General features: G+C 44.6%; 1 protein-coding gene across 3 annotated transcripts in view; it reads left to right on the top strand.

Moving 5' to 3' along the window:
- ncam2a (neural cell adhesion molecule 2a) overlaps positions 1–18,654 on the top strand; it is a 213,870-nt gene extending 195,216 nt beyond the window's left edge. Inside the window, exons 15-17 of one of the 3 annotated variants that reach the window (XM_086200425.1) lie at positions 1,657–1,831; positions 11,526–11,733; positions 17,574–18,654. In XM_086200425.1, coding sequence (XP_086056551.1) covers positions 1,657–1,831; positions 11,526–11,733; positions 17,574–17,688 — 498 coding nt within the window. In that variant the 3' untranslated portion in view covers positions 17,689–18,654. Of the gene's footprint in view, positions 1–1,656; positions 1,832–2,810; positions 2,911–11,525; positions 11,734–17,573 lie in introns of those variants that run through there. The other 2 variants (XM_086200434.1, XM_086200441.1) reach the window with 2 other exon arrangements.
- The last annotated feature ends 1,730 nt before the right edge of the window (positions 18,655–20,384 follow it).

Genomic DNA, 20,384 nt, shown 5'->3' on the forward strand with positions numbered 1-20,384 from the left:
CCACTGAGCTGGCCCGCCTGATCAGCTTCTCCAGCCTGGAGAGGTCTGCCTTCGTCACACTCCCCCGTAGGACAGGACGCTGAAGACCACAGACTGATAGAACATCCACAGGAGCCTCGGTGTGGTTGCCCAACACCAGCCTTCACACACGCAGCTGGAAATACTCCGAAAACAAAACCCTCATTTATCTTCCCATAGTTTAAAACTTGCAGTTTTAACCAATTCCTACAATTTTCCTACAATCCCATAAACCGTTTCATGCCAACTTCTGAGTAAACCTGCTGCTACTCAGGCGTTTTCAGTTGCGCCCTTCACAAACTCTTCTGGAGGAGCCGCTCTGCCACAGTTTATTGACTTGGTTGCTAAAAGGACATTATAGATTGGCAGCACCCTTAAATTTATAGTTTCACTGTCAATAATCATCTCTCATGGATTGTCAGTGAGTTCATAAAGCTCAATAATCATGTCGTGTCATGTGTTCGCCCAAGAGAAACGTGTCATCAGGTGTTTTTGTGCGCTCACACTGACGCTACAGAGAACGTGACATCAGGTTCACACTTGAATCACTCCTCTGACAAATGGCTGTCAGCCGAGTGGAGTGGGTGGAAGAGTGACTCAGACTCTGCTGGAGAATCTTTATCTTTGTGTCATTTACAGCGTATGTTACGTTAAACGAGAGACTCAACTCATCCCTTTTACAGTTACGATTTGAGTTTTGTGTAAAATAGCAAAAAGAAGCTTACACTCCCGAGATAGGGAGGGGACAGAATAGATGGTCCTCACACAAAGTGGATTTGAGCCGGTCCAAATCCCCCCAAATGCTAATGTGTCCAAGCAGACATTTTTCTGTCTCATCGAGGAAGTGGCGGCGATTTAAAGTAATGCTGTGGCTCATGAAACCACGCTGTGGAAAGGAAGGTCAGGAAAGTGATGCTTTGAAGGCCGAGCAGGAAGCAAGCAAAGGGAGAAGCTGCACGCGTCACGCCCTGGTAATCTCACAATCGTGGCTGGCTTTAGGATAGACACTTCAACTGGAACACGGGACCCAATAAAGATAGACGCCATCCAGACGAACGTATCGTATATTTATGACATTGGTTGTGACTTGTAACAGCTCATTTTGCACTTGTCTTTGTCCGGATGGGACGGCGTGTGTATCTTCATGTTGTGAAGATGATGACAAAGACAGAAGGTCAGGGAAAAGAAGCACTTTTAGTGGATGCAGACAGTTGGCTACACGCTCGTTGCGTTGTTGTTGTTGTTGCTTTTTATATTTACACCAATCTAAGTACGTGGTTCATTGTGCTTGCAATATTTACGGGATGCTGAAGGTGCTTTTAATTCTTTAACTTGATAGATTTCATACATGAAGCTTAGCCATATTGTTTTTTATGGTGCATATTATAATAAATTCTGGATCTCATTTTTGCTGTTGCAGACATGAGAGACATTGGGTACGTAAACAAAATGTTGGTCCCCGTCAATCATTTTGACACAAAGGCATGGGCCCAGTTTGAAAAATACTGGGAGTTTCCTTCAAGAGAGAAGGAAAAGAGGCAAGAGGCCTTTAGAGATGAGAGAACCTGCATTAAAACAGAGGTTTTTACCCACATGTATGCCTCATAGCTGATGCGCTCCCCTCTGCTTTGCTCCCAGGATAAAGAGGAACAGTGGATGACCAAGCTCGTTCCAGGATCCAACGACTTCGCAATGCTCCAGCCGCTACAGTGGAACACGCGGTACGAAGTCGAAATCACAGCTCGCAACGTCAAGGGCCTGTCGGAGCCCACCTTCTATCAGTTCTTCATGCCGCAGAAACCTGACATTACAGGTAAAAGCATGACTGTGGGATGTTGTTTTTGAATGCAACCACTTTCCCCAAACTTCTTCTTACCTTCTGAAGACCTGCAGGGAGTATTTCAGAGCTTGTTATGGTGGTTGCATGTTATTTGTGCCAGTGGGAAAGCATTAGCGGATACAAAAGCAAGAGAGCGATTCCAGTTAAGATAAAGCAGCAGACCTGGAAATGGAAGGACTGTCTGTGGAGAAATTGGTGTTTGTGCCTCGCCTGCAATGGATTTTTTTCCCCTTTATGATTGTTGAAAATCCTGAGAGAGGCACTGTGCTCAAGGATTTCGTGTAAGTTTGAACAGTTTGTGGCAGTAAAACTCCACTGTAGCTCAATTTCACATCAGAGCCTCCACAAGGGTGGGTTAGCAGTCGTGGGTTCACATCTTACAAACAATCATCCAATGATCAGGGGGTCAGAAACATACATGTGGTTATGAGGGAAGGTGAGGGCTCCAGAAGAGGACGAAAATGACGATAGAAACGTAGAATAAATCAATCAGTGCGCTCAGACGAATGCCCGCTGCACTCGGAGGGATTTTCAAATCTTCCACAGTTTTAAAAGCTGCGTGTTTGGCACCAAATTTACTTGTTTTTTGACATTTAATTCACAATGATGTTTTCAAAAGTAGGAACGCACACACGAGTCCATGATTTGTTCAAAGTGTGACATCAGAGGAGGGCGAGTTGACACCAGCTGGTTGAACATTGGAATATTAAACTATGTCGGTGAGATGGAAAACAAAAACAAAAAAACACACCCTGAGTCATTTGGGCATGTAATTACTTGATTGTCCAGGATTTAATGCTAAACGTGGGGGGAGAGACCTCGTCACATGACCCGGAGCTGCATGAGTCTATCGTGTTAATTCCTGTTAATTGAAAAACATATTGGATCCTGTGATTTATTATTATTTATTGAGTTCCCACATCACATGAACGTTTGCATTTCCACCACACAGACTCGACCTGGAAGAGGACCAAGTCTCTCCCGCTCAGCGCTGGCGTCCACACCAGGGACTGATTCACAGCTGTTCAAATAAACAGCACAATCACAGCGAGGTGGGCTTCAAAGAAACCCCACCAGCGAAAACACCGGCCGCCTCTTATTTTCCTCTTTAATAGATCCTTAGCTTCTTTTTCTGCTGTTTATCTTGAGGTTTTCATGCAGTGCTACTTTGTAATTCTGCACTGGAGAGCATCTGCATGGCCAGACAGTCATTTAATCCCACTCACAAACATGCTCAGCTCTCAGTCTCATGTTGACGTAACACTCGGCAGCGCGACGGCGTGTGTTCGCGAGTTTGTTGAGGATCATGTTCTTGGGAGGGGGAAAAAAAAAAAAACACCACGCGGGAAGTCCTCCAGCTAATTTAAACCAACGTGCATCCACACAAAGGCGCACACGCATGCAGAAATTCAAAAAGATGCTTTGAAGTGTGCAGTAGTGAACTCTGAAGCTGGAACACACACACACACACACACACACACACACACACCCTGCAGACCTCACATTCACACATGATAAAAAAAAGGATGTTGTTTTCCTCGGTGAGCCACATCCATTTGTGCTGTTTGGGATCTAGCAAGTATTTGTGTGTGTCGTTACTGCCTCGGCTAAATGGCCGGCGAGTGTGTGTGGTGCTTCTCAAACAGACTGGGGAAACAGCAAGGTGGGTCTTCGATTGACTATCCTCTCTTGTTAGAAAACAGTGGTGCATTATGGGATAGAGCCCAGGAGAGAGGGCAGATGGGGAGAAAGCACTTCTCCCTTGATGTTAATGTTTGAAAGGGGGAACAGCGGCGAGCTTTTCAGCTTGGAGGCCGACACAGAGGCGGAGTGCAGCGGAGAGATTGAGCTGCTGCGCTGTGGCTTCTGCTTTTCTTTACCTCAACAACAAAGATTAATAGATGTTTATTTGACAGATTAGAGGCATTTCTGGCTCCTCTCCGTGAAATATTATATTTTTTAACAAAACTGTGTGTCAGTAAAATCCTCTCTCTTCGATTCTTCTCAAGACTTCTCCTCCTTTGCAGGAAGAATTCAAGAACTTCAACTCTCGCTGAATTGCACTTCTTCAAAATTGAATTTTTCCTGTGTGTTGTTTTCAGTGAGCAACCAGAAGCACAATATTTGAATATTTCAATCCATGGGACAGGTAATAGGTAGGATCCCCACTGTGCCCACGTGAATGAGATATCCCCCCCATCGTGGCCTCATGCTAACTATCTGCTAGCAATGAGACTGAGGAATCCTAACAGGTGCAAACATGAAATTTCCGTCCTGCAGCGGGATATCAGCCGAGTGAACGTTCTCCTCCGAAAGGCAGATCCTTCAGCTGCCGCACTTTTGAACAGGAATTCCTCCACTCTGATTTTTTACGAGGTGTATAACTTGAACTCACCTGAGAGTTTCTCTCTCATTGGCTCAAAACGGGTGTGTTTATTCTCTTCCGTGACTGGGAGCCAAACTCGGCTCCTGCCAAAGCATCGCGCCGCTCCATAACAACACTTTATTTCTGACATTTTCACTTCGTGAAGGCTCAACATTCTTTTATCTGTGAGATCACGGACAGATTATATAAACTAATCTTGAGGAGATGTTAAGCTACACGGAGTCAAATTGGATTGTGGAGAATTAAGATTACTTTTGCCTTTTTTTTTTTTCTTATTATTTCCTCCCTCGCTTACCTGCTCACTTGCTGATCCCTCCTGAAAACGTTTACACCCTCTATAGGCGCCGTCTCTCCCACCGCACAGTCTCAAGTCTCTTTATGTTTTATGCATTTGCTGTGTGTTCAGCACCACTCCTCCCTCTCTCTTACTTCCATTCGGGCTTGAACAGGCTGCACAAATTCTCGCCTCCTGGAAAACGCCATTGATAAAATACTTCCCCTGCTTCCTTTTCAATTTACTCCTCTTTCCTGCTTTTTTTCCACTAATCAACTGACCTTCCTTGCTTTCTGTGCACCTGCTAAATCACTGCACTGTCCCCTTGAACTCTCCAATTAACGCTTCTCCTACACCGGCTCTTTCTGCTTCGTCTTTGCTACTTATTCTTGTGTTGATTAAAACAGGCATCGTTACCATCGAGGCACTTCCAGAAAAGACCTCCTGCAACTTTCCTGGAAGTGAAGGCTACAAATCAGAGCAGGAAATGACTACGTTTATAGCTGTGCATTACAGTAATCAACTGTGTCATAAATCTTCAGGATGAAAGTCATTATTTTTAAAGCAGCGTAATGAAAAGATGCATGACAATCAAGCCTGTCGTCGTGTACACGGAGCACCAGCCGGGTTCTCTGAGGACAAAACGTTTAATTTTGTCAGAAGATTTTAAGATTTTTAACTGCAGCCTCCAGGTGAGTTTACATCAAATCACTGGTTAGCTCCCAGCCCGTCGAATCAAGATATGTGGTGTTTATTGAGCGCAGTAAATTCAAGTCTCTGCAATAAAAGATTCCAGATGGAAACGAAGCGCTTGCTCTTAAATTGGCCGCACAACAAAGTAAAATGCATCTGCTAGGAATACAGAAAAGACAAAAGTGTCCTGTAATCTTGAGGGATTTCACTGTAATCCACCGTTACTCGTTGGATTTAAGAGCAACGTTGAACAGAGTGAAGTCATGAAGCGCGCTGCCAGATTATTGATGATGTTTCTGAGCAAAGATTTAATATTTCAGCGTTCTGTAGATGCAACAATCGCCCTGCCGAGACGAAGGAGAGCAGCAGCTCCAGCGCCGGCCTCAGTATTGAAGGTTTACATGCGTCATTTGATCGACTCTTTTTGGATCAGGCTCCCCCCCCCCCCCATTCTTTTTATTAAATTTAGATGAAAAATACAACAAACACAGACAAGATTCTAGCTTCTCTTCAAGCTTCTAGGATAGAAAAAAAAAACCGCCCAATCCTAATCATTGTGGGCAGAGCTAAACCCAGGACGCCGCGGCCTCGCAAGATTCCTGCAAGGAAAAAAAAAAAAAAAAAGCTCAAAAAACTATTAGAAGTTTGAGGCATCACTTTTACACTCGGAATTAAGACTTTGACTTTCAAGATGAAGGTAGATACGATTAAATTACTCCTGAAAACATCACGCGGCGGCAATTACACTCAAGTGGATCCGATTTCTTGGAATTCATCTAAGCTTGACTGATAATGACATTATATTCTTGTAAATTAAGATGAATTCCTCTCGAGTGTACTTCAGTCACATCCAGCTTGCTGGGAAACGGGCAAATACAAGCGAGGCGGGCCTTAAATGTTTTAATTCCTCAGACAAACTTTCACTCTCAGCACCCCTCAGAGAAGAAGTATCCTCTCTCACATCCACAAATGGTGATATTTATCCCGCCGCAGATGAGCACCTGCCGCCTTCCCAGTCAATTAATGCCCGTTCGGTCATCATTAATCGAGTCGCTTCCTCTCAGATCCAATCGAGGAGCAGTCAATCACGGCTCAGGCCTAATGAGTTTGTACTGTCAGAGTGAGATGTGTATGAATGACTCCGGCTGTAACACATTTAGATCTCCAGGAATGGAACGATGGTGCTAATGGGCCAATATTTCAACAAGTAATCAGACGGAGTCGGTAAAAGGGTTAATAGAGCAGGGAAATAAGAATTAATGATGTTTTAGGGGAGTTTGTGGGAAATCAAGTCGTGCAGAATAAATGAGTTGGAGAAACACAAAGTTGTAGTGAAGTGGAGGTTTTATAGTTTTATATTGTTTCACTTCTCGCTTAACGACAAACAAAAAAACAAAAACAACCCAGATCCCAACATGGCCGATACAATCGTCCTCAAGCTGAAGTTGAAACCGGAGCGCTTTGGTGCGCAGCTCGATTCCTGATTACCGGTTGTCAAGTTTCTGAAGCCGCTTCAACGCTCGTCTCGGTTCCTCTGTTACAGAACCGAACTCGGAACCAATCTTGACTCAGAGATAGACCATCGATGTCACGCCGCAGAACCCCTGTCCTTACTGCCGTGCTACACACCAGACCCGGGCGCTCCTGCTAAAACCTCACATTTCATGCATTCATCAACCATTCCTGAGCGCTGTTTTGCCTCCGTAGTCACGCCTAAAGCTCTGAAGAAGGCAGAACGCAATGTGACCAAATCCCGATTTGTCCCGAATCAGTCTTGAGTTTGATTTGGAATGATATTTTAGGTTCGTGATGATGCGTGGCAGCCGCTGCACACAAATCTTCACTTGTTACACGCTGTTGTTGGTCCTAAAGTGAACCTCTGGCCTGTTCAGACCAAAATTCAAGTTTTGAAGTCGCAGATATACTTTTTTCTCCTCCTCGCCGTTTCAGAGTGTGTGTGTGATGTGAAATGGCGCCGTATTACATGCTCTGTCCTTAAACTCAGCCTGAAATCTGTGTACTCTGTGAGTGCATGTGTGCACCAGACTGACCTCCAGCAGAAAAGCCTGAAAATAATAAGGTGATGTCAAACATTTAGAGATGAAGCAGGATGCGTTTTTCCTCCTCAAGAGACGAGACCCCAGGAGGCCTAGATATTAACATATTTTATGAAAGAGAATAGCCTTTAAATGTCCTGTTTTTCAACATCTTGCATCAGTTAAAAGTGATACTACCGTTTCCTCTTGCTCAGCTCTCAACATCACACTTCTCTTAACAGTATCAGTCATTGGAAAGCATCTTGGCGTCGAGCTGGAGAACAGTTTGACTCGTGGCCACGCAGTTGTTTGTTTGGCTGTGTCTCATCGCTGTTTATTAAATTTAAAGTTAAGCTGCTTTGCATGCGTTTAATTGGTTATGTGGAGATCTGAGCCGTCTCATGAAGGAGAGTATCTTGTCTCTGGCTCACAGGATAAAGGAGATGGAGAGAGAGGAAAAAAAAACAACTCCCAGGCTGCCACACTAAAGACAATATTGGAGCGTTAAATTCTTTTCCTTGCACAAACTCTACAAATCATAAAGGCACCAGGGCACCCAGCAGGCAACCTTGCGTCGCTGTACCTCAGATGTAGAAGCATATTTTTCAAAGAAATGTAGTTCCAGCCTGATCCTTCACAGGCTGGTTAGGAATACACGCCGACATATTCACAGTGACACTCCTTGAAGGCCTCTCGCTGCATCTGATGCCATTTGTTGGGGTTTTTTTTTCCCTCTCAGCTTATGAATCCAGAAGGCAAAGAGGTGAACTGTGTGGTGCTCCCGTATATGTTAAGAACACATTTGATAAAGTTTGACAGCTTTATCCTTGCCTATTGTAGTAAATGGAGCGTCGGCCCTGGAGCGCAAAAACAAGACAACACCTGAGAAAACGTGAGTTCTCTGAGTAAAAATATCACAAAGCACAACGACAACGGGGAAAAACACGCGTGCGCTCGCACACACACACACACACACACACACACACACACACACAACAAAAAATGAACCCTTTTTCATTTTTAAATAATTATTCAAGGGCCGTTTGGAAAACCACAACCATTTTTGTAAATATGAACACTGATCTTCAAAGTTCTAAACAGGACAAAGACAGATACATCCAGCCTTGGCGAACACACCCGTTACTTATTCATGTTCCTGACATTGGCGGGTTAATTAGCTGGCTGTTTGCCTTGGTTCTTCCAAGATAACAAGCTAAATTAACCCATAATTCCAGGACAGCAGGCTCTATTATGTCAAAGTAATTAAATTGCATTACAAATCGTTACAGGTTCTGGTTTCTGTACACAAGAATTTAACTTTTAATTGAGTTAATTTGTTATCTATAATGTTGTCCTGTCAATGACTGTGAAGTGTCGTCCTGTGTTTTCCTCTCAAAAAAAAAAAAAAAACGATAACTGATTATTTTCCTCCAAAAAAAAAAGAAACTTAATTGGAATCATAAAGCTGCTGGCAAAATGTCCTGTAAGTAAACAAGTGCATCAATCCAACCTCAAACTGTCAAGCTGCTGCACATCTGATGTTTATGGAGACTTTTTGACGACGCCACCCCCCCCCCCCCAAAAAAAATGACGCTTTAATCAAATCTTTATGGGTGCAAATATTGTGGATCTTGGCACATCAAAATACTTCAAATGGAAACTATTCTATTAGTTTTCCATTTACAAGCAAACACTTTTTAATTTGTGATCAGTGGTTCAAAACTTGAGGTTCGCTCTGTTTTCAGTGAAGGAATCCTTCCAAAAATGATGATAGCTTTTATGCAGCATCATAAATGCATAAAAAGGACAGAAGTTTTATGGCATGTAAAAAATATAAAAGCCAATGTGAGACCTAAAGTCCACAGCAGATGAAACGGAGAGGAGTGTACGGTTCCTTCTCTGGAACTCGCTTCAGGGCAGCTGCGGCGGCGCTCGCTACCTCTCAAACTGCAACTGCAGTCGCTGAATTAACTCCGCTGAACTTTGTAAAGGTGAGCTACAAAACACAAGCCTGTGGCAGTGAGAAAATATTGATCCAGTCCTCAAATCCCATATCCCGGGATTCACTGAAATTTCAAAGGGTTTTAATTAGACTTCCTTTGCCACAAGGTTCTTCTTCTTCCCCTCCTCCTCTTCTTCTTCTTCTTCTTCTTCTTCTCGCCTCGCTGTGCTTTGACTCGCTGCCAGACTCTTTTGTCTGCACTCACAGCTCCGAGTCAAGAACAAAGTAGCAGACTTCAGATTCATTTGGGTTGTAAAACACAGAGCGTACTTCCAAGGAGTGTTTGTAGAGTCACGCATTTCCTGACATTTGTCCTCGAACACACAGGAGTAGAAAAGAAGAACTCTCCGGGAGGTGACGGCTTCCCCTCGAGGAGTCGGCGTGGGAATAGCTTCCTCACCGCGTCCTTGTCCCCCTGCACTCCTGCCAAGATGTGACGTGTGCACCTTTAATTGCCCTGGAAGTTAGCTGCTTCATTCCAAGAGCAAACCGGAAAACTCCAGAGCTTTCTTCCCACGCACGTGTGAAAATGGCAAAATGAAATAATTCACTCCGAATGTGTATCAGGAGCTTGTGCGTGTTGGTTAACGGCCCAAACACAATTATGAGGATACGTATTTCACAGAGGCCGCATTAATGCGACCGCTAAATAATCCCATTCTGAGCCTCCGTCTTCCTCTCTGAGGGACTGGGATTAGAAATACTTCTGCTCTGCCGGTTCCGCCTCCTGTTCTTCCTCCTGATGAGCAGCTTTGACAGGTTTTAAAACAATGTAATCAAATTGATTGCATCTATCTAAAGCCACAGTCCCACACAATCCACTTCTTTTTTCAAGTATTTATCCAATTTTTTTGGCAATCCTACAGGTCACATGATCAAACAGAGACTTACCCAGCAAACATTTAGATTATTCAGTTTTATTTGAAATGATAATGATAATAATGATGATGGGTCACATTCATGTCGAGCTTTTTTGACTCCCTGAAGCTGCTTTTCGTAGTAAAAGAGCAAAAACTATCTAGTTTTCAAATTTGTAAACATTTCTAAAAGGTGGAAGAGCAACAAAAGCAAAATCTGCATTTTATAGAATCAATTTTGTGATGTATTTTTTTTTAATTGCATATTTTGGGGCATTGAGAAACAAGACCTCTTCCCTCAATTACTGTTTATTTGCATTTGGTTGTATCTTGTGGCCACAAATTAATAGAAATTAAGGGAACAAGTTCTATCTTGTGGCCTCAAAATGACAACTGATGTCCTCATGGCCCGCCAGGCCTGTGTAACCCCCCGCCTGTGGAGGTGCCAGGAATTCAGCCCTGGCACGGCCCCTAGTTAACACCTGACGGCGCTTCTCTCGCTCCATGAGAACAACCCTAAGTAGAAAAGTTAATTCACTCTCCCTCCTCCGTCAGCAGCTCCTCCTGACAGGCTCTGACCTCCAGTTGTCAACACTGATCTTACAGTGGATGTTCTCTTTGCTTAACCCCTGGATCGCTGCGATGCTCCGATCTATACGTCCGCGTCCGTCTGCAGGGAGCCTCTCTTTACTGTTGTCTCACTACATTCCACTAAAAGCCGCTTGTTCCTGAGAACTGACTGGCTGTTGCCAGCTGAAACTTTTCTGGAATCTGTTTAGGGCTGCGAGCTACCAAAGGAGAAGCAGCCGGCGGACATGTGAGTCCTGCTAGTTTGAGCTGCAGGGTGGTACAGTGGAGATGAAAAAGTAAAGTCGAGCACCTGTGGAGGTGTTGACAGGTGGCACACGCTCCAGAAAGTGGGTGAAAAGCCTGAGGGCAAAGAGAGGGAAAGGGCTGTTTTTGTTCCCTCCTTTTAATACGTCTCATTATTAATGTTTCCGTGCGGAAACTTGGTAAAGGTGCGAGGTTCTGGAGTGGATTTGCCGGCACCGGGACTCGGGTCTGCGTGGAGCTAGGTGCTGTGGATTAGGATTTATCTCTTGAGTTGGAACCCATCCAACTGACTCTGGAGGAATGCACTGACCTTCCAGCAGTTGTGAAAGTAACACTGTAAAAGTTTCTCGTGTGCTCTTGTTCAGCACCTTTTGGATAGTCGTCCCCTCCGTGTGCAGGTGTAGGGGGGCGTAGGAAGGACCTTCCAGAGGTCACACCCCTCCTCAGCGGGCATCTCACCGACCTCCGTGGCTCCCCGCTGCTCTCCACCCGACCCTGACCTCCCTATGAACCGAACAGAAGAATTGCTAACAGTATTCTCTCTTGTTGCGTTTGTGTGTCTGCGTCTGTATTTCACCGCCTTAGCAGAATCCCTGTTCAGCGGCCTGGGGCTGGGGGCGGTGGTGGGCCTGGGCCTGGGAGCGCTGCTGCTGCTGCTGGTGCTGGTGGACGTCAGCTGCTTCTTCCTCCGTCACTGCGGCCTGCTGATGTGCATCACGCGCACGCTGTGCAGCAAGAAGACGGCCACCAGCGGCAAGGGCAAAGAGATGGAGGAGGGCAAGGCCGCCTACCTGTGAGTCTTGAATCTTTTGTCTCTAACTTGAGCTAAATTAATGAAAGTTCTGATTCCTCGGGGGGCGGATGAGTGTGTGTCAGTCATCAGGTCATTCATGCTTGCAGAGAGAGCATCTGCTGTGGGTGTATATGGACCCCTGGGGGTTAGGAACACAATCTGTACAAAAAAATTTTGAATTTAGTGTAAAAATGACGTTTTATCCTCCAACTTAAAAATTGTTGCAGAATCCTCTTAAATTTTTTATTTTTTTTTTGACTTTGAATGAGAAAAGGAGACTTCTTTTTACCATTTAGGTACACCTACAACAGCAGCCCGAGCACCTTTTCAACCACAGTATGTCTCTGATAATGTCTTATTCAGTCATCAGTGGCGTGCGTCCAGTGTCCAGTGAGTTCTGTTTGCATGTGCTTCTTTAAAATGTGTCCTCCCATCCACTTCCTGTGTCACCACACTTTCTGTGTCTGTGCTGTTGCATGCAGTGGTTGGAGTGAGCCCTCAAAGATCTGCATGTGACTAGAGCAGAGTACACTTCCCAGTGATGACACAGCAAGAGTTATGGATTTAATCCCTTACCTATCACACACACACACACACACACACACACACACACACACACACACACACACACACACACACACACACACACACACACACACAGGGATTGTCAGCTGTGCCATTTCTGTGTTGAAACTGTCGGTCTGCCAGCCCAGTGTCAGCTGAAGGGAGGAAGAGGAGGTGGTGTGTGTGTGGTGTGTGTGTGTGTGGGTGGGGGGGGGGGGAGAGAGACTTCTGCTGAGTCACTAAGCTCACAGTGCTGGAGGGCTGAGCGACTCGCCGGCCTAGACAGCATGCACCATGCACCGCAGCTTTAGGGTACTATAGGAGCACTCAGCCAGGCCTTTACAGCCACTGTGCTGCTGTATGTTCCTGTTACAACTTTTTATGGAGGCGTGAGTTGATCATTTAAACTCAGAACGTCACTAATGTGCAGCAAACGTACAGCAGTGCCCGTCCTACAGCAGGACGGGAGCTGGAGGCAGGAGTCATGGAGAGAACATTTATGTGGATGTTAATGTATCAGGAAAGCAAACCTTGTGTTGTAAAACTGCCTCACAAAACATGACACAGCATGAACGGTACAACATTTGACAACATTTTAATTTTCTTTTACAATATTTCAATATGAAGCCTGTTTGTTTTTTTCACTTGATTGTTGTGTTCTTCACACCCGGCGGGTCAGACAAGAGCTGCTTTGGCACGCACAGCTGAGGTCGAGCAGCCCAACAGAGTCGGGTGAAGTCGGGACGAACTATTTCGCGTTAGCTCATTGCTAAAACTCACACAAGCTAATCCCCCTTCGAGAACATTTACGAAAGACCAGAAATCGATGGTTCCACCATGGCCCTGTCTTGAATATGCTAGTGTTTTATTCATCAGATCTGATTTCGAGCCTGTTATGGTTGAAAGTTGAATTAGGATGGTGGGAGCGTACTTGAGCAGAGAATAAGGTCAGTTCAGGATCGAGTAAACATCTCAGAGGGAGGAAACCAGAGGGCTGCTGCAGCTCACTTTTAAGACACACCAGTTTCTGGGTCAACCAGGTCACCTACAATCTTAACCGCCTGTTTTCTTCCCCCTCATTGTGGAGACGAAACGTAGCAGGAAGCGACCAGCTGCCAAGTGCCCTCACAGCGGGACGGTTTGTACTCAAAGTCAAAGCCGTTGCAGCAGATGATTGAAGAAGGTGTCTCGCTATTATGAATCCGTCAAATAGTGCCAGGATCAGTCGGGAGGTTTGTTGTTGCCTCTGGAAAAGTTGAAAGACTCAGCCGTGCTCACAGTGGCAAAAGTCAATACTCACTTCAGCTTTTTAGAGTGTAGAGCTCAGGCTAGTGTGGGTGAGGAAGATGATTGTGGGCAGGTTAACAGAGCTGATCGGCTGTGTGTAACAAGTAGAGGGATGTGTGAGTCCGTCCCTGCTGTTAAGCTGTCAGGCGCTGATCCAGAAATAGATTTCTACATCTGTCAGGCCCTTCAGTGGCTTCCTGAGCATCACCTGAGGGAAAGCATCCTGCAGACGCACCTTCGATTCAGATGCACAACTGCGATCGCTATTATTAGCAGCGCTGACACCCAGCTGGCTGAGATCAAGCGAGAGCGTTGCTCCGTTAAAATGAAATGATGTCTGATGAGGTGCAACTGCAACTTCTCAGAGGAATAGGAAGATTCATCATCCTCTCCAGAGCCGGAAGAGACGATAGAAACCTGTCTCTTCTCCCAGGCAGCTGAGGGCCACGCTAGCTAGCTTCGTTCAATGAATGGCAGTAGATGGGAAGCGTTAGCATGAGTATATCAATCTGTTTTCATGTCATTAAACGTAAAGATTTGATTCGGTTTGTAGAAATGATATTTCATTGATACTCTGATAAAAGAAATGAATCAGTGGGAGTGGGAGACATTGGAATCGCTGCTCAGTTCACTTTGAGTTTCCATTTCCATCTGAGTCTGAACCTCTGTAATGAAATCCAAATTATCATATAGATTCAGGCCAGAAAGAGGCAACAGCAGGCAGCCAAACCTTCCCATATGTCACGAAAACAAAAAGTCCAATCTGAGTTTGCATGAAGCTAATGGGACATAAAATTGGTTCCAGTGAGCAGCAAGTTTAGCATCCACCAATCAAGCAAACGGGAACCCCCTCTGGCCAAATCGCACTATTTGGGCTTATTAGGTAGAAGAGTATCACACAGGGCTGCAGCGCCTCTCTCTCTCTCTCTCTCTCTCTCTCTCTCTCTCTCACACACACACAAACACATACAGATGAAGAAGCAAGAAATTCAAAACGAGACTGGACACCAGCTGAGGTAGACAAAAGAACTTTTCAATGAAGACATTTATCAAATCTAGAACTGTAGATTTCAATGACTAAATCTTTCAGGCTGATTTAAAATTCAACTTGTGATTAAAAGCCATCATTCCTGGTCAAGTCGTAGTTGCCCTGATCTGTATGATATATACTGCATGCACCGTGTACCAATGCAATTCATTTTGATGGGAAAAAATTAAGAGGTCATAAGTTTCAAGTCAACTTCAATTTTTGAATTTAATTGAAGTTGAAATTGAAACTATAGTCGTTGCTCCCTCGACCCCAAGTGTGGATTTGACTTATAAATGGAGAGTTGTGAGTAACCAGTAGAGGGCAGCAGAACATCTCTACTGTGTCTAGTCTGCTGGAAATTAAAGACAGAAGAAGAGTTATTCTCGCTCTCTCTCTCTCTCTCTCTCTCTCTCTCTCTCTCTCTCTCTCTCTCACACACAAACACAACCCTGTGTGAATTTATATATATATATATTTAGATTCAGGAATTACAAACATGGAATACATTCTTTTTAGTATGTATAGAAACCCATAAAAAATGAGAGTATAAAAGACGCTAGACATGCATATATATATATGTACCCTGAATCCCGTGTGTGTGTGTGTGTGTGTGTGTGTGTGTTGTTCTTTGTGGGATGGAGGGCACCACCGACTGGGAGGGAGGAGCGGTTTCTCCTGGTCTTGGATGATTAGCTGGAGCTGGAACAAACGACGAACCCTGTGAACTCAGGAAATGAATAGCCCTCAGCTATTGTGCTTTAACGCTGACCCGCTGGTCGCTCGATACTGATCCCAATCCTTCTTAATCTCTCCATGGATCGTTGTCAAAAATACGCACTGAATGAAAACAGCGACACTCATGTGGTGAATACCAGCGTTCTTTATTGATCCCCCTTATTAGATGTACACCAATCCCAGTAGGTGTCCAGGAAGAAAGAGACCTTGATGTGCTAAAACCATTTTGTAATGTTTTTGTTCTTGATGTTCAGACGCAGAAATGAGCGTCTACTGAAGGACCAATTGTCTCGAGACGTCCCTTCAGCTTTCCGGGCTCTGTATCTGATATGAAAGCACACAGGAGCAACTGTTCATTTCACACAGACACTTGCATACTTGGTAGTTTTACATACTCACCATGTACTTTGAATCAGCCAAACACATCCGGCACATGCCTGGCGTGCTGGTCTGTGTATTAACTGCAGCAGCGTAAAGTGGCTTTGTGCAGGGGAAGCAGATAAGCGCTGTCATACATCACGTTGCTGAAAACACAGACTGGTTCGATTTCCATCTTATAGCCACATTATCATAAAGATAAAGCCGTGATGTCCTTCTGCTGAATCACTTCAAACAAGACTCCCGCAAGATGTGATGAATCGAGCAGCTGACAAGAGGCAGGCAGCCAATCAAAACGGCTCACACACAATGACACACACCCATGATATGATTTTGGTTGTTGTTTTTTTCTTCCTTGAATCAAAACCAATTGGGAGACGTGTCAGCCTTGGAGTGATTGTGATGAATCAGGCAGGAAAATGAGATCACACGAGGACTGAAGAACAACAGGCAGCCCAGCGGCGAGGCTTCTCCGCGAAAACGCCGCCGTTTCATCCTTGAAAAGAGGAGAGTTGTTGATAATCTTGAGCGCTCGTTCCTGGATCACAGGTGACATCTCATGTTCCTGCTCCGCACAGAAGTCTTAATGAGGTGCTGCAGAGAACGGGACACCGCAGACACCGGGGCTGGATTTAGGCTCCAAAATCCCCCTTTGGTTTAGAAAAGGTCATGGTTCCTCTGGCTACTGAAGTCCAGGCGGCCCTCTAGTGGTCAAAAGAATTATGACCAGAAGAAACCCACAGCCCAGTGAGACCAGATGGTGCATCTGCATGTCCTGGAAGTTGAACTTCCGAAACTCTTTTTGGAATCCTCGTGTCAGTAAACCTCCTTGTGAATATTTCTGAGGTTGACCAGAAGCATCGAGTCGATGAGTCAGTGAGTTGTTGACGTTTTATACCTGAAGGCGTGTTGGTGTTAAAGCCTAACTTTATAGAGTCGGCTCTTTCTGCAGGATGTCTCCCCTCATCGCCAACCCAACCAGAAGCCGGGTTTGGATCAAGCAGTGGTTCATCACTGCTCATTCTAAAGAAAAGTTGTATTTTTCACTCTGAAACATGTAGCATGAAGCTTTGAGGCCTAGCAAACGTGTTCAATGTACACACACGGAACATTTCATCTCATTTCTCGATGTCCACTTGATGTTTGCCAGCTTACAGAAGTCATCTTTCCCGCCATTCATTGCACACTCACTACTGCCACCATCTGTCCAACAGTGGAATAACATGAAACCATCATGCCATTGAGCTTTGAGTTGTATACTGCTTTAGATGTTACATTTTGAGCAGCACAGCAATTGTCAGGGAATGAAATATACTTTTATAACATGTTAGAGATTAATATGAAGTAAATCTAATTTTCAGGAGAAAGCGCGCTTTCTGCTGGATCTCCTCCTCCTCCCCCTCCCCCTCCTCTTCTTCTCCTGCCACCTAGAAACTTGAGAGGAGGCTAAGAAGTAATTGAGGTCTGGTGTCTTCTGTTTGGCCCAACAGAGGCATGAATCTGAATAATCCACCTCTTCTTCTTCTTCCCTGTGTTCAAGCCTGTAGGCACTGTTATGTTTAATATCCCTGTTGTGTTTTCACTTCAATTAAATCAGCTTTATTATTCCCATTGTGGGCGAATTATTCATGCACCAAAAAGGTGATTACTGGTGGGCTCTAAAGCAGGAAAGTACACACACTGCGGCGAAAAACCATCAAGCCCATTTAGCTGACATCTGTGTCTGCTTCACACAAAAACATGCTCTAGTGGTCACTCTGTTTGCGTGTTAATTGTATGTGTAATTACCGAGATATGAAGCCTACAAGCTGCACAGCTCACGTCCATTTTCTGCTTCTTCCTCCAGGAAACTACCCTTGAAGGAAGAAAATGGAAAAGAGTCTCTCAAGCCGGATACGATTGAGATTAAAGTGCACAGTGACAACAGCATCCACACAAAGCCGGACGACAGCAAAGCGTAAAAGGGTCGGTCGCCTCGCCACCAAAAGAACATTCGGATCACGAGACCAAAACCCAGAGAAACTACAACACTGGAAAATAGTGGAGTAAAATATCATCTGTTTATAACGATGCTCCAGAGAAAGGCATGTGTACATACAAATACTAGAGCGAAGTCAGAGAGCAGGAGAGGGTGTTCCACGCCCTGATGGTAAATGTATCATGTTCTTACAAACATGACAACAATGGAACACTTCTTGATTAATGATTGTACATTATTTTTCTTGACCTTTTGTGTACTTTTCTGACTTTGTGGTTCATTTGTTTCCTTTCACATCAGCAGCTAGCGGCGACAGGTCTCTCACACAATCAGAAACCAAGCTTCAATGCAAAAACAAAGCTCACGCTGCTCATGTGTGTTTTTCTTTCTGGTGACGTGTCTGCATGAGCCAACGCTCACTGTGCAGTATCACAGTGATTCCAAACTCCATCGCCTCCCTCCACGCCTACAGCACAGCAAGCCCTTTATGTCTTCATAGCTAAGTGAATGGCTAACAGCTGGAGCGTTGGGTTTCAAACTAACTAGCTTCAGTGACAAAAGCCGAAAGTCTTTTGATAAGAATGTTAGGGGAGCTAATCATTAATAATAATTATTAATGGTCACGTTTTGGCTGTGTTCCTCTTTCTGTGTTACATTTGCTCCTTTTTCACACAAGATTTCCACGCAGCTCTGACTGGCGCGTCCATGCTAACTCGCTTCGGTAACAAAAGCCAAACATCACTTAATGAGATTATAAGGGCAAATCGAAGCCGCTAACAATGCTAATCACTCATAATTATTAGTAACTCTCAGATTCTGTGTCATTTCATTTTTAGGCGTTCTGTGATCGATTTCTTTTCACACGAGAGTCCGTGCAGCTCGTGGCTGTTCCTCCCACAGCCAGGTGAATGACGGCATGACCGGCGCATTCATGCTAACTAGCCTCATAGGCGCATTCATGCTAACTAGCCTCATAACAAAAGCCAAACATGTCTGAGTGAGACTCTGGATGGTCCAAACTTCTTCACTGACTCTTGTCTCTTGACGCCGTCACACAGCGAGCAGCTCGAGATCACAACTTCTCTCACACAGTCAGAAACAAATGTTTGTATGCAAAAAAAGGAGAGCGAGAGAGAGAAAGCTAATGTGGCGAATGCTTCTTTTGTTTTGTTAAAGTGTCTGCATGGGCCAACCCTTACTGTGTAATATCGAGGTGATTTAAAACTCCATGGCCTCGTTCCACGCCTACAGCACAGCAAGCCCTTTATGCCTTCATAGCCAGGTGAGTGGCTAACAGCCGGAGCACTCCAGCTAGCTACCTTCGCGAGCTAACTAGCTCTCCAAGTGAGCGGATGAGGAGAATTTGAAGGGCGGGGGTGGAGCTACCAAACTGAATCATTAATTAGTAATAAGAATATGGAATGAATGAAAACCATGCTTTCTTTTGTGTTGCAGGGAAACTCAAAAATACTCATAAAAAACTAAGAAAAGTGTGTTGCAGCAGTGTTGAGTCAAACACTATAGTAGCATACCACTCACTTCATTGTTCAAAAAGCCTTTTTATACAATAATGACAATGAATAATGTTCACTTTAACCATCTCTAACATGTTTTTTTTTTTAATCTGTGCGCTGCCGGAGGTCAGCGGCACCGCTGGGCGTTCCTCGCGGCGGCTTGAATGGTTCCATGTTGCTGTCGATGAAGCGGGAAGAGCAGTTAATGGCGTAGGACTGGAGGCACGGGAACAATCTAGTAAACTCACGCTGTCAAGAAATAAATCAACATGTGTGTCATTTATGATCACCGTTGATTTCTTCATTCATTCCCGTCTCAGATCTGCCTCTTTTTTAAAACCCTTTTTTTGTTCGGTCGGATCGCTTCTCTTTCTGATGTTGTCATGTGTTGTACATAGGTGACAAAAAAAAGAATATTTTACAGAGCTTTTATGTAAATATACCTAGAAGGATGTGTCTTTTTTCAGAATGCGGGCATGGGCTGGTTTAGTTTTGTTTGTTTGGTTGTTTGTTCTCTCCTCAGATGATCTGATGAAGAACTTTTTTCTCCCCCCCCCCCCCTTGTTTCTTTCTTCTTTTTTGTGTTTTGGTCCAAAGTTTAGTGGTGGTGTAATGTTGCTTTTTCACGTCATTCGCTGTCCTTTAAGAAAATCCATGCCCTGAAGTGATTTCACAGCGTTTCAGCGGAGGCAGTAATTACCTTAATTACCTCCTGTCGCAGCAGTGGAAACCATCAAATGTATTTTAGATCACAACCTTGCTGCTCCCCCCCCCCCCCTTTTTCTTTCTTAATTTTTTGTTGTTGTTGTTGTTGTTTTTGCCACAAAAAAGTGTCTGGGGATCACGTTTTGTTGTGACGCCGTGACTTCTATGAAACGTTGTGTTAGGATTGTGGGTTGTAGACACTGGACACACGTGTGTAGTACAATAGACGTCAGGTTGAAGTTAGCGGCTGCAGAAATCTGGTTTCAATAATGCATCGTCGTGTGTGTGTGTGTGTGTGTGTGTGTGTGTGTGTGTGTGGGTGTTTGAGTGCGTGCATACATGCATGAGTGGGTGAATACACTTTGTTGTATGTCTTCATATTCAGGTTGCATGTATGTCTTTTGAATGTATCTGCATGTCGTGTATGTGAACTTGTGTGTCTGTGGCCATTTTTCAAAAT

Source organism: Aulostomus chinensis, chromosome 1 (assembly GCF_037954235.1).
Source record: "Aulostomus chinensis isolate RoL2024-O1b breed Wild chromosome 1, RoL_Achi_v1.0, whole genome shotgun sequence".
In the NCBI taxonomy this organism is placed as follows: Eukaryota; Metazoa; Chordata; class Actinopteri; order Syngnathiformes; family Aulostomidae; genus Aulostomus; species Aulostomus chinensis.